A 14,690-nucleotide genomic window follows, 5' to 3' on the forward strand; every position below is an offset into this window, starting at 1 on the left:
CTTGCATGTGAGTGTTAAAAATAAAACTCTTAAAATTATCAATGACTTTTTTTCCCTAAAATGATGCCAACTCTTTATAAGTCAGTCCTCACTCACCTCTGGTTTCAAAGTTCTTGAAATGTGTGACCACAGATATAGTAACATATCTTGCTACTAGATGGATTTCATGTGGTCCCAGTTCCTGATCTGCAAAAGCAATGACCTCAGCCTCTTCGAGAGTTGCTATTTTCTCTAACTTTGGGTACTTATTTTTTCACTTTTCCAGTAAAGTGGAATCTTCTCCACTTGCCACAAAGCTTTTGTTTTCTTCTTCAATTTCATAGCTGTTTCTTTTCCCCCATATTTTAAGCAAGCTTTTCTCATCCTTTTGTTCTTCACACATTACAGAGAAAGGCCTTTCCTTTGATACAAAAAATGGCTTCATAGGGAGGAGAGAAGATGGCGGAAGAGTAAGACGCGGAGATCACCTTCCTTCCCACAGATACAGTAGAAATACATCTACACGTGGAACTGCTCCTACAGAACACCCACTGAACGCTGGCAGAAAACGTCAGACCTCCCAAAAGGCAAGAAACTCCCCCCGTACTTGGGTAGGGCAAAAGAAAAAAGAAATAACAGAGACAAAAGAATAGGGACGGCACCTGCACCAGTGGGAGGGAGCCGTGAAGGAGGAAAGGTTTCCACACACTAGGAAGCCACTTCGCGGGCAGAGACTGCGGGTGGCAGAGGGGGGAAGCTTCGGAGCCGCGGAGGAGAGCGCAGCCACAGGGGTGCGGAGGGCAAAGCGGAGAGATTCCCGCACAGAGGATCAGTGCCGACCAGCACTCACCAGCCCGAGAGGCTTGTCTGCTCACTCGCCGGGGCGGGCGGGGCTGGGAGCTGAGGCTCGGGCTTCGGTCTCGGATCGCAGGGAGAGGACTGGGGTTGGCGGCGTGAACACAGCCTGAAGGGGTTAGCGCACCACAGCTGGCTGGGAGGGAGACCGGGAAAAAGTCTGCAGCTGCCGAAGAGGCAAGAGACTTTTTCTTGCCTCTTTGTTTCGCGGCGCGCAAGGAGAGGGGATTCAGAGCGCCGCCTAAACGAACTCCAGAGACTGGCGCGAGCCGTGGCTATCAGCGCGGACCCCAGAGACGGGCGTGAGACGCTGGGGCTGCTGCCGCCGCCTCCAAAAATCCTGTGTGCGAGCACAGGTCACTCTCCACACCGCCCCTCCCAGGAGCCTGTGCAGCCCGCCACTGCCAGGGTACCGTGATCCAGGGACAACTTCCCTGGGAGAACGCACGGCACGCCTCAGGCTGCTGCAACGTCATGCTGGCCTCTGACGCCGCAGGCTCGCCCCGCCTCCTCTGTACCCCTCCCTCCCCGCGGCCTGGGTGAGCCAGAGCCCCCGAAGCAGCTGCTTCTTTAACCCCGTCCTGTCTGGGCGGGGAACAAACGCCCTCAGGCGACCTACACGCAGAGGCGGGTCCAAATCCAAAGCTGAACCCCGGGAGCTGTGCGAACAGAGAAGAGAAGGGGAAATCTCTCCCAGCAGCCTCAGAAGCAGCGGATTAAAACTCCACAAACAACTTGATGTGATGCATCTGTTGAATACCTGAATAGACAACGAATCATCCCAAATTCAGGAGGTGGACTTTGGGAGCAGGATATATTAATTTTTCCCCTTTTCCTTTTTTTGTGAGTGTATATGTATATGCTTCTGGGGGAGATTTTGTCTGTATAGCTTTGCTTTATAATAGCTTTATTTTACTTCACTGTATTATAGCCTCTTTCTTTCTTTCTTTCTTTCTATTTTTTCTCCCTTTTACTCTGAGCCGTGTGGACGAAAGGCTCTTGGTGCTCCTGCCAGGCATCAGGGCCGTGCCTCTGAGGTGGGAGAGCCAACTTCAGGACACTGGTCCACAAGAGACCTCCCAGCTCCACGTAATACCAAACGGCAAAAATCTCTCAGAGATCTCCATCTCAACATCAAGACCCAGCATCACTCAATGACCAGCAAGCTACAGTGCTGAACACCCTATGCCAAACAACTAGCAAGACAGGAACACAGCCCCATCCATTAGCAGAAAGGCTGCCTAAAATCATAATAAGGCCACAGACACCCCACAATACACCACCAGACGTGGACGTGCCCACCAGAAAGACAAGATCCAGCCTCATCCACCAGAACTCAGGCACTAGTTCCCTCCACCAGGAAGCCTACACAACCCACTGAACCAACCTTAGCCACTGGGGACAGATACCGAAAACAACGGGAACTACGAACCTGCAGCCTCTGAAGAGGAGACCCCAAACACAGTAAGATAAGCAAAATGAGACGACAGAAAAACACACAGCAGATGAAGGAGCAGGGTCAAAACACACCAGACTTAACAAATGAAGAGGAAATAGGTAGTCTACCTGAAAAAGAATTCAGAATAATGATAGTAAGGATGATCCAAAATCTGGGAAATAGAATAGACAAAATGCAAGAAACATTTAACAAGGACGTAGAAGAACTAAAGAGGAACCAAACAACGATGAAAAACACAATAAATGAAATTAAAAATACTCTAGATGGGATCAATAGCAGAATAACTGAGGCAGAAGAAAGGATAAGTGACCTGGAAGATAAAATGGTGGAAATAACTACTGCAGAGCAGGATAAAGAAAAAAGAATGAAAAGAACTGAGGACAATCTCAGAGACCTCTGGGACAACATTAAACGCACCAACATTCGAATTATAGGGGTCCCAGAAGAAGAAGAGAAAAAGAAAGGGACTGAGAAAATATTTGAAGAGATTATAGTTGAAAACTTCCCTAATATGGGAAAGGAAATAGTTAATCAAGTCCTGGAAGCACAGAGAGTCCCATACAGGATAAACCCAAGGAGAAACACGCCAAGACACATATTAATCAAACTGTCAAAAATTAAATATAAGGAAAACATATTAAAAGCAGCAAGGGAAAAACAACAAATAACACACAAGGGAATCCCCATAAGGTTAACATCTGATCTTTCAGCAGAAACTCTGCAAGCCAGAAGGGAGTGGCAGGATATACTTAAAGTGATGAAGGAGAAAAACCTACAACCAAGATTACCCTACCCAGCAAGGATCTCATTCAGATGTGATGGAGAAATTAAAACCTTTACAGACAAGCAAAAGCTGAGAGAGTTCAGCACCACCAAACCAGCTTTACAACAAATGCTAAAGGAACTTCTTTAGGCAAGAAACACAAGAGAAGGAAAACACCTACAATAACAAACCCAAAACATTTAAGAAAATGGGAATAGGAACATACATATCGATAATTACCTTGAATGTAAATGGATTAAATGCTCCCACCAAAAGACACAGGCTGGCTGAATGGATACAAAAACAAGACCCATATATATGCTGTCTACAAGCGACCCACTTCAGACCTAGAGACACATACAGACTGAAAGTGAGGGGATGGAAAAAGATATTCCATGCAAATGGAAATCAAAAGAAAGGTGGAGTAGCAATTCTCATATCAGACAAAATAGACTTTAAAATAAAGACTATTACAAGAGACAAAGAAGGGCACTATATAATGATCAAGGGATCGATCCAAGAGGAACGTATAACAATTGTAAATATTTATGCACCCAACATAGGAGCACCTCAATACATAAGGCAAATACTAACAGCCATAAGAGGGGAAATCGACAGCAACACAATCATAGTAGGGGACTTTAACACCCCACTTTCACCAATGGACAGATCATCCAAAATGAAAATAAATAAGGAAACACAAGTTTTAAATGATACATTAAACAAGATGGACTTAATTTGATATTTATAGGACATTCCACCCAAAAACAACAGAATACACATTTTTCTCAAGTGCGCATGGAACATTCTCCAGGGTAGATCATATCTTGGGTCACAAATGAAGCCTCGGTAAATTTAAGAAAATAGAAATCGTATCAAGTATCTTTTCCGACCACAACGCTATGAGACTAGATATCAATTACAGGAAAAGATCTGTAAAAAATACAAACACATGGAGGCTACACAATACACTACTTAATAACGAAGTGATCACTGAAGAAATCAAAGGGGAAATCAAAAAATACCTAGAAACAAATGACAATGGAGATACGACGACCCAAAACCTATGGGACGCAGCAAAAGCAGTGCTAAGAGGGAAGTTTATAGCAATACAAGCCTACCTCAAGAAACAGGAGACATCTCGAATAAACAACCTAACCTTGCACCTAAAGCAACTAGAGAAAGAAGAACAAAAAAACCCCAAAGCCAGCAGAAGGAAAGAAATCATAAAGATTAGGTCAGAAATAAATGAAAAAGAAATGAAGGAAACAATAGCAAAAATCAATGAAACTAAAAGCTGGTTCTTTGAGAAGATAAACAAAATTGATAAACCATTAGCCAGACTCTTCAAGAGAAAAAGGGAGAAGACTCAAATCAATAGAATTAGAAATGAAAAAGGAGAAGTAACCACTGACACTGCAGAAATACAAAAGATCAAGAGAGATTACTACAAGCAACTCTATGCCAATAAAATGGACAACCTGGAAGAAATGGACAGATTCTTAGAAATGCACAAACTGCCGAGACTGAACCAGGAAGAAATAGAAAATATGAACAGACCAATCACAAGCACTGAAATTGAAACTGTGATTAAAAACCTTCCAACAAACAAAAGCCCAGGACCAGATGGCTTCACAGGCGAATTCTATCAAACATTTAGAGAAGAGCTAACACCTATCCTTCTCAAACTCTTCCAAAATATTGCAGAGGGAGGAACACTCCCAAACTCATTCTACGAGGCCACCATCACCCTGATACCAAAACCAGACAAAGATGTCACAAAGAAAGAAAACTACAGGCCAATATCACTGATGAACATAGATGCAAAAATCCTCAACAAAATACTCGCAAACAGAATCCAACAGCACATTAAAAGGATCATACACCATGATCAAGTGGGGTTTATCCCAGGAATGCAAGGATTCTTCAACATACGCAAATCAATCAATGTGATACACCATATTAACAAATTGAAGGAGAAAAACCATATGATCATCTCAATAGATGCAGAGAAAGCTTTCGACAAAATTCAACACCCATTTCTGATAAAAGCCCTGCAGAAAGTAGGCATAGAGGGAACTTTCCTCAACATAATAAAGGCCATATATGACAAACCCACAGCCAACATCGTCCTCAATGGTGAAAAACTGAAACCATTTCCACTAAGATCAGGAACAAGACAAGGTTGCCCACTCTCACCACTATTGTTCAACATAGTTTTGGAAGTGTTAGCCACAGCAATCAGAGAAGACAAAGAAATAAAAGGAATCCAAATCGGAAAAGAAGAAGAAGAAAAGCTGTCACTATTTGCAGATGACATGATACTATACATAGAGAATCCTAAAGATGCTACCAGAAAACTCCTAGGGCTAATCAATGAATTTGGTTAAGTAGCAGGATACAAAATTAATGCACAGAAATCTCTTGCATTTCTATACACTAATGACGAAAAATCTGAAAGTGAAATTAAGAAAACACTCCCGTTTACCATTGCAACAAAAAGAATACAATATCTAGGAATAAACCTACCTAAGGAGACAAAAGACCTGTATGCAGAAAATTGTAAGACACTGATGAAAGAAATTAAAGATGATACAAATAGATGGAGAGATATACCATGTTCCTGGATTGGAAGAATCAACATTGTGAAAATGACTCTACTACCCAAAGCCATCTACCGATTCAGTGCAATCCCTATCAAACTACCACTGGCATTTTTCACAGAACTAGAACAAAAAATTTCACAACTTGTATGGAAACACAAAAGACCCCGAATAGCCAAAGCAATCTTGAGAACGAAAAATGGAGCTGGGGGAATCAGGCTCCCTGACTTCAGACTATATTACAAAGCTTCAGTAATCAAGACAGTTTGGTACTGGCACAAAAACAGAAATATAGATCAATGGAACAGGATAGAAAGCCCAGAGATAAACCCACACACATATGGTCACCTTATCTTTGATAAAGGAGGCAAGCATATACAGTGGAGAAAAGACAGCCTCTTCAATAAGTGGTGCTGGGAAAATTGGACAGGTACATGTAAAAGTATGAAATTAGAACACTCCCTGACACCATGCACAAAAATAAACTCAAAATGGATTAAGACCTAAGTGTAAGGGCAGACACTATCAAACTCTTAGAGGAAAACATAGGCAGAACACTCTATGACATACATCACAGCGAGATTCTTTTTGACCCAGCTCCCAGAGAAATGGAAATAAGAACACAAATATACAAATGGGACCTAATGAAACTTAAAAGCTTTTGCACAGCAAAGGAAACCATAAACAAGACCAAAAGACAATCATCAGAATGGGAGAAAATATTTGCAAATGAAGCAACTGACAAAGGATTAATCTCCAAGATTTACAAGCAGCTCATGCAGCTCAATAACAAAAAAACGAACAAGCCAATCCAAAAATGGGCAGAAGACCTAAATAGACATTTCTCCAAAGAAGATATACAGATTGCCAACAGACACATGAAAGAATGCTCAACATCATTAATCATTAGAGAAATGCAAATCAAAACTACAATGCGATATCATCTCACACCGGTCAGAATGGCCATCATCAAAAAATCTAGAAACAATAAATGCTGGAGAGGGTGTGGAGGAAAGGGAACCCTCTTGCACTGTTGGTGGGAATGTAAATTGATACAGCCACTATGGAGAACAGTATGGAGGTTTCTTAAAAAACTACAAATAGAACTACCATATGACCCAGCAATCCCACTACTGGGCATATACCCTGAGAAAACCATAGGTCAAAAAGAGTCATGTACCAAAATGTTCATTGCAGCTCTCTTTACAATAGCCAGGACATGGAAGCAACCTAAATATCCATCATCAGATGAATGGATAAAGAAGATGTGGCACATATATACAATGGAATATTACTCAGCCATAAAAAGAAATGAAATGGAGGTATTTGTAATGAGGTGGATGGAGTTAGAGTCTGTCATACAGAGTGAAGTAAGTCAGAAAGAGAAAAACAAATACAGTATGCTAACACATATATACGGAATCTAAGGAAAAAAAAAAAGGCCATGAAGAACCTAGTGGCAAGACGGGAATAAAGACAGAGACCTACTAGAGAATGGACTTGAGGATATGGGGAGGGGGTGGGGTGAGATGTGACAGGGTAAGAGAGTGTCATGGACATATATACACTACCAAATGTAAAATAGATAGCTAGGGGGAAGCAGCCGCATAGCACAGGGAGATCAGCTCGGTGCTTTATGACCACCTAGAGGGGTGGGATGGGGAGGGTGGGAGGGAGGGAGATGCAACAGGGAAGAGAAATGGGAACATATTGTATATGTATAACTGATTCACTTTGTTATAAAGCAGAAGCTAACACACCATTGTAAGGCAATTATACTTCAATAAAGATGTTTAAAAAAAAATGGCTTCATAGTTTCCATACTTTCGTTAAGTGTGTGGGGTTTGACTTGAAAGGCCATAACTCAACAGCATGGTATTGACAGTATTTTCTGCAGCTACACATATTTTGAGTGGAGAAATGGTTGTCTGTATTTGGTTTGGATTAACAACTGGTTTGGGGGGATCATAGTGAAGCACTCTTTGATTTTCACCTTCTTCCATTTCTCTGAAGGACATGGGGTGCTCTAGTGCTGCTTGTGCAGAGTCACTAGATTTCTGAGATGATTTTTGTAAGCCAGTGCCTTCGAGGAGAGAGCAGTATCCTTTCACAGCTTGATCAAAGTGGCTGAAGACTTGAGCTTCACTTCTAGAAGATGATGGTTTAAGGTCTGATTCGAGCCCTTCCATTGGCTCTGTGGTTTTAGTTGAATTTCCTGCAGAGTATCTGACATATGAAGGTATATTTGAGGAAGTCTTGTCCTTTATTTTCATATCTTCCTCTGAATAAGACAAGGCAGGGATTTGTGGAGGATCATCCCGGAAGCTAATTCCCTTTGACTTTGAAGTGGACATTCCCATTCCAGTTTCAAATCTGGACCAATTAGCAGTGCTGGCATTTTTAGCTCCTTGGAGCAGATTTTCCTTTGGGTGGCTTTTGCTCATCAACTCATAGAAATAAGTGCACTGGTCCATCAGTGTGCTGATGATCTGACTTGCTACAATGTTTTCTTCAAACATGCTAATTGAAGATGGTTCCTCATGGTATTTTTCTTTGTCTAGTTCTTAATTATACTAAGCATGTCATTGACAGTATTAACAGTATAAGTAAGCAATTCTGAATGGAATGAGTAAAGCTGTTGAAGGGTAATCTGTATGTTTTCCCGGGAAATCATACTACTTGATTTAGATTCACCAGGAAATTTATTCAGTGTTTGTAACTTGGGCAATATTTTTTTCATTAATGGTTTCCTTTACACAGCAAAAAAGTTTTCAATAGGTGTTCTCACAATTTCAGAAAAAGCATATGTAGAGACATATTTAAACTGTAGGTCTACAAATGACTCTAAGGTGTTCAGAACCCCTTCCAAGATCTCTTGAGCAATTTGGTGGCCAGAGCTCCCCAGTTTTCTGTCTTTCAACTTTGTGTTGTAAGTTGGTACATAATTGAGATTGTTTGTTCTCAAGGAACTACGTTTACTTGTAGCAGCAGTTTCTTTCTTGCTTTCTAGTGTTTCTTTACTATCTGTTGTGAACATCTGAGTCAAGAAGCACAACTCTAATTTTTCGAATAGTTTTTCAACAGTTTCCTGGCCAAATGTATTAATTTGTGTTTGGGAATCCTCAACTCTAGAAGCAGCTCTTTTAAAATTATGGTGCCTGCTTTCACAAGGCTCAAGAACTGACAAACTTAAAAGTGAAACAGATTGTTCTAATTCTTTTGCTTTCATTGAAATTTCATTCAAAACAGCCTCAGCTATCGCTGATAGCTTATATTTTTCATTATCCATGTCACTTGGTTCTGTTTGCCATTTATCAAACATTTGTTTAAAAATATTTTCTTTAGGAAAGATTTTTTCTAGTTTTGAAGAAACATTCTCTGTAGAGAAATGGGCTTCTGGATTTGCAAAAGAGATTGTACTAAAATATCCCTGTGAAAGTTTGAGATCATCTGAGTATGAGCCTTTTATTGGATGGGCCAAATTATTCTTCATAGCGTATAATCCTTGCAAAACTGCATCAGCTATTTCACTTGCTATCTCAATTTGATCAGAAGGTGAAGTGTTTACATTTACCATTGCTCTATTTTGCCTCACCTCTTGAAATTCATTCACAGTTGTTTCCAGAATATTACTTACTATATCCCTGGAATACATTTTTAGTTTCACAGTGGGGAGTTTTGCTCTCACTGAGGGATTTTTGGCATCCCCTATGGATAGCAGGCCTGGTAGCCCAATGGAAGTCTTGGACTGGTTGCCTCTTAGAGTCTTCTAAGACCTAACTTGGTTTTGCTTTTGGCTTTAGCTCCGCTAGGTCCTAGCTGTGGTTTTGTTCCAAACTTAGCCAAAGAGGTAACTTTTGATTTTGTTTTAAAATTTGTTTTAAAACTTGCCTTAGGGCTGCCCTTGGGGCTAGCTTTAGAACTGCATGGCCTCAGGTATCGAATTTCATCAGATTGACCTTTAGGGGATGAACTCTCTTCTAGATTCAGCAAAGCAAAATCTGTGATCTTTTTGAGAACCTTTTGGACCAATTGTTCACCCAGTCGCAATGGAGAAAATTGCAATAAAATGTTTTCCAATGAAGTGACACTTTCAATACCTGTGTAAGGATAAACTTGTGGTATCACAGGTTCAGGGGGAACACTTCTTTTTTCTGCTTGTTTCAATTCTCTAAAGCACGATGGATTCATCAGCAGTTCATCATTGCTAGGTGCTTCCAATTCTCCCCTGGTCTCACTGTTTTCATATAAAGATGTCATAATTATTGAGAACATTTTTCTGAAAACACTTTCAACTATGTCATTTGCGACACTGTTTATATGTGACTGGAAGGCTTTTTTTTGTGCTGATGTTTTAATTTTAGAATCAGATGTAAAGTGGGGGAGTTCATTAAATGGAGGCCAATGGTCTGTATCTTCCATTACCCTTTGATATACCTTCTTTAAAATATCCTTAACTACACTTAACAAAGAAGTTATATTTTCCTGTCCAGATTCTCCATTTCTAAATTTCTTCCAAAGTCCTTCTCTGGTTTTCTGCTTCTGATATAATTTGGTTTTGACCTGAGCATTTTGAAAAGAGAGGCAGTTCAGTGTTGTCTTCCATTTTTCTTTGACCAGGCAATATTTCATTTTGTACTGTTAGTTGTGTAAAAAGACCAGGGTCCTGCTTTGAGTAAAAGCTACTTGCCTTTAAAGGTATTTTATCATGTAAACTCTTTAAGATGTTGTTGACAGGTTCACTTGCAATGATGTTTTCTTGGAATGAAGTATTATTTTGATATGTATACATCTTTTGGATTTCTAGGTATATGTCATTTTTTATAAGTGTCAAAATGGTACTGGCGATTATGTCAGCATATTCCTTAAGACTAGCTTGTGTTACATGAATTGCAGGTCTATGTTTTTCTCTATAATTAGCAAATATGTAATTTGTGACTTGTTGACTGAGAACGGTTTTAGCTGTTGATATTTTCAGGATATTCATATCTAATGGTATTTGGTTTGATTCAAGAAATATGCTGTCATCTTGTTTACAGTTTGTAAATTCTGGTCCAACATATGGTTTTTCTCTAGTCTCCGTATCAGGAATAAGTAGCAAATCTATTCTTTCTGTGGCAAAAGATTTTAATCTATTCAAAATAGTTTTAGTAATGAAATGAGCATTTTCCTCACATGGCTCAGGAGCAGATTTCTTGGCATCTTGTTTCTTAAGTACAGTTGTCTGATTATCATCAGAATAAGCTGATTTCAGCTGTACATCTCTTTCCTTTCTTGCAAATGGAAATCTCTCCCTTTTCCTTTCATTCATTGAGTCTATAACAGGAGATTGTTGATGCTCTGCTTTGGGAAATGCGTCAGAAAATATCAGAGGCAGTCTTGGAGAAATAGAATCCTTTGCATTTACTGCAAGCATGATAGCAGAAGTGAGATTTTGAAGAACAGTATCCACCATACCGTTGGAAATCATAGCAACATCCTCCTTAGGAACTAAAAGCCTAAGAATAGCCTTATTTGCATACTCAGGGTCCCTTTCAGAGTTTGTTTCTAAATGCCTCCCACTTACATTACACTTAAGAGTGGATACAGCAAGTGGGAGATTATTCTCATCTATTGTTCTCTCACAGATGTCAATTAAGATACCTTCAATGGTATCTAGTATTTGAAATTGAAGTTTTTCTCGATAATCACTTTTATTGAACAGCTTTTCAACAATATCTTCTGGCCGACCGGGGTCAGTCTCTCTGTCAAATATATTCTTTTCATATTTGCCTTTAGTAGACACAGTATCTAACATTGTGTTAACAACCTGACTTGGAATGCTTTCAGAAGCCACAACACTATGAGTTAATAATGAACTTTTTATTTCTTTATCTAACTTACGTTTGATTCCTTGTAAAATTTGTCTAGCCACTTCTGTTGCATATATATTTAATTTAGAGGCACTCAGTTGACATATTGAGGTGGTCTTTCCTGATTTAGTATGATCCACTGAGCAACAAGAAAATTGGTCATCAGAATATGAATCTTTGGTTGATAAGCATGGTTGGCTTGAAGCAGTCTCATCCTGCTGTAGAGGTAAAGCCATTGGAACTGTGAAATTGATAAGAGGACAAAAGAGGGCTTTTACTTTGGTACTAGCAAATGTTTCTAAATTTGTTAATACTGACTGTATAATATCTTCAACTACATTTATTTTGGTCAGTTTACCAGTATTGACTGTGGACTGAAGTGTACATGCATTTCTGTCCAGTATGGTAGAATAAACAGGGGACTTTCCTCCACTGGTATGTTCAGTAAAAGAGATATTTGCTGGAAAGGTGATAGTATTATACCTATTTTCATTTTCATTTCTATCTGTCGTAGCAGCAGAATAAAGTTTTTGAAATATGGTTCTAACAACATTATCTGCAACAATGGTTACATCCGCTTCAGACACTAAAGGGCCCATTGTTTTATCCAGGGATTGAACAGATGTTTGAGCAAGTGGCTCATCACCAGCATGAGGAATGTCACATAAATGGGACTGGGGAAGAGGAAGCACATTTGGTTGATCAATTAAATCATTCTGAAAAATTTCATTCAAAATATTTCTTATAATGGGCACGACTGGGGACTTTTTTTTTCTTCATTTTTATTTTTTATTTATTTTTAACATCTTTATTGGAGTATAATTGCTTTACAATGGTGTGTTAGTTTCTGCTTTATAACAAAGTGAATCAGTTATACATATACATATGTTCCCATATCTCTTCCCTCTTGCGTCTCCCTCCCTCCCACCCTCCCTATCCCACCCCTCTAGGTGGTCACAAAGCACAGAGCTGATCTCCCTGTGCTATGCGGTTGCTTCCCACTAACTATCTATTTTACGTTTGGTAGTGTATATATATACGACTGGGGACTTTTGTAGCTCTTTGAGTTCTACTTCAAATTTTTTTAATGTTCTTTCGAGTTCCCGTTGCTTAAGAGAATCTGATTTAGTTTCTTCTTCTGTTGGTCTTTCCTCTTCAGCACTTTCTTTCTCTGTTTCTGCAGGATCTTCTAGATATGACTCTGGGTCAGCTCCTCCAGGAAGAAAATTTCCATAGGTTGGCCTATATCTATAATTTTCAATGCCTCTCTCTTCTGGTTCAGTTTCATTAAACATATCTGGAGAAGTTGCATCCAAAATGAAATGGACTAAATTCTTAAGCGTTTGTTTCTCTTGTAGTGGCTTGCTTATACATGTTTCCAAATCTGGCAAGCTCACATTTAATTCAGTTTGAATAGCTTTCAAAATAGTACTTGACACTTTCTCTGCATGCATGTATAAAGTCAACTGCAATCGTTTTTCACGTGTGTTAGCACAAATGTTGGTATTTTCACTTTCCCAGTATGTCCTGCTGTTCTTTTTATTTCCACTGATTATAGCGTCCAGAGTTTCTAAATTTCTATTGGCAAACCCTTCCAATTTAGCAAAAACCATTTTAAGGATATCTGAAGCCATGATTTTCAGTTTATTTAGATGCTTTTCTTTTGTGGTTCCTGTTTTGGGGGCAGTAGTTTTTCCCTTTTTGTTAGTTACCTCTTGGCTACCTGGCCAGGTCACATTGGGCACCATGCTGGAGATTATGTCAGAGCCTCTGCTCATTTCCTCAAGAAGCAAAGCAAATGACAGGCTGTCAGTGTCAATATACTCTGAGATAGCTTTAAATTCTGAATTTTTGAAAATGCAATCTATCTCAACACCACATAATTTTGAAACAATACCTTCTAGAATTGTATGAGAAATTAGCTTAATACTGGACTGCAATGTACTGGTTATTCTCAATTCTTATTGATCCCCTCTGTAGTTTGCTCATCAGGTAGGGGAGAATGTGGATGGTCTCCTATGAGCTTGCATAACATGTCATATAAGGTATCTCCAATTCTATCTAACACTTGCAATCTAGTACATTGGTGAACTTCCTCCTGCATGTGCTGTCAATGAGAAGGCAAAAGTTTTTGTTGATCAATGCCACCAGTTCCATATGAGATTTTAGACCTTAGTTTATCTGAAGGGAGTAAAATATTGCTTTTATTTGTGTTTCCACTTAACACCTCACAAATGCAAGTTGCTAATGAACTTGTCATAATGTCATTACTTAGCTTTGTGACAACAGAGTCTTAATTCATTTTCGGTGTCAGTGAAAAATCCTCTATCTCTAAAATTCTTGGGAGGGCTACTCTTCCTAAGATTTAGATTTTTCTTATTGTATTGTAGTTCTTCCTGGATAGCATCCAAAACAATTTTTATCACTTTAATTGTGTAAACACTAAGGTGAGATCGAGACAAAGATTTCTTGTCAGGCGCAGGCTTTGAATGGGCAGCATGGCTTTCTGGTTTGAAGCAGTTTTGTAATTTTGGACAAATAAATGAGTTCAACTTCTTAAAAATCGTGTTAATGATCTTATCATTAATGTGATCTACAGGTTCAGATGTCGAGCCACTTGCTCCAGGTTCTAACCAGGTATGTTTTGTAGAGTCTACGCCAAGTGCAGATAAAAATTTCTTCCTTTTACTGTCAAACCATGTTGCTAATGGCTCTTTATTTGGTATGTCAGCATTATCTAGAGAAGTTTGATGTACTGATGAAGAATATCCGATAATGTGACTAGAAGCCATGTGAAGTATTTTTAATATAGCATCTACAATATCTTGAGCTACCGTATGGATTTCTGACACAGAGAACATCTGGTCCATCCATTCTTGATGTGACAGATCTTGTGGTTTTCCTGAGGTAAGAAGTGAAGCCTCTCTACCATTTTTATAATCTAAGTGTTCAGAGAGCCCAGAAGATATATCTTTGGGCGTCTGTGCTAAAATACTTCTAACTATATTTTCTGAAGCTTTTTGTATTTGATACGTTTCATCTTGGCTGAAAAGTAAAATGTCTTTTTTCACACCAGGCTTGTCCTTAAAAAGGTCCTTATTATTAAAAGTTGGAAGGTCAGTATTTAATCCCTGATCGTGAAATGCTACTTTGTCTTGATAAGCAGGCTTTGTAGGTAG

At 39.4% G+C, this 14,690-nt stretch overlaps 1 protein-coding gene across 1 annotated transcript in view; it reads right to left on the minus strand.

Moving 5' to 3' along the window:
* LOC132357186 (fibrous sheath-interacting protein 2-like) overlaps positions 1–14,690 on the minus strand; it is an 88,604-nt gene that overhangs the window by 35,441 nt on the left and 38,473 nt on the right. Inside the window, 8 exon segments of the mRNA XM_059910468.1 lie at positions 7,496–8,219; positions 8,222–9,430; positions 9,433–9,573; positions 9,634–10,166; positions 10,168–12,285; positions 12,571–13,468; positions 13,471–13,804; positions 13,806–14,690. Coding sequence (XP_059766451.1) covers positions 7,496–8,219; positions 8,222–9,430; positions 9,433–9,573; positions 9,634–10,166; positions 10,168–12,285; positions 12,571–13,468; positions 13,471–13,804; positions 13,806–14,690 — 6,842 coding nt within the window.

Source organism: Balaenoptera ricei, chromosome X, assembly GCF_028023285.1.
Source record: "Balaenoptera ricei isolate mBalRic1 chromosome X, mBalRic1.hap2, whole genome shotgun sequence".
In the NCBI taxonomy this organism is placed as follows: domain Eukaryota; kingdom Metazoa; phylum Chordata; class Mammalia; order Artiodactyla; family Balaenopteridae; genus Balaenoptera; species Balaenoptera ricei.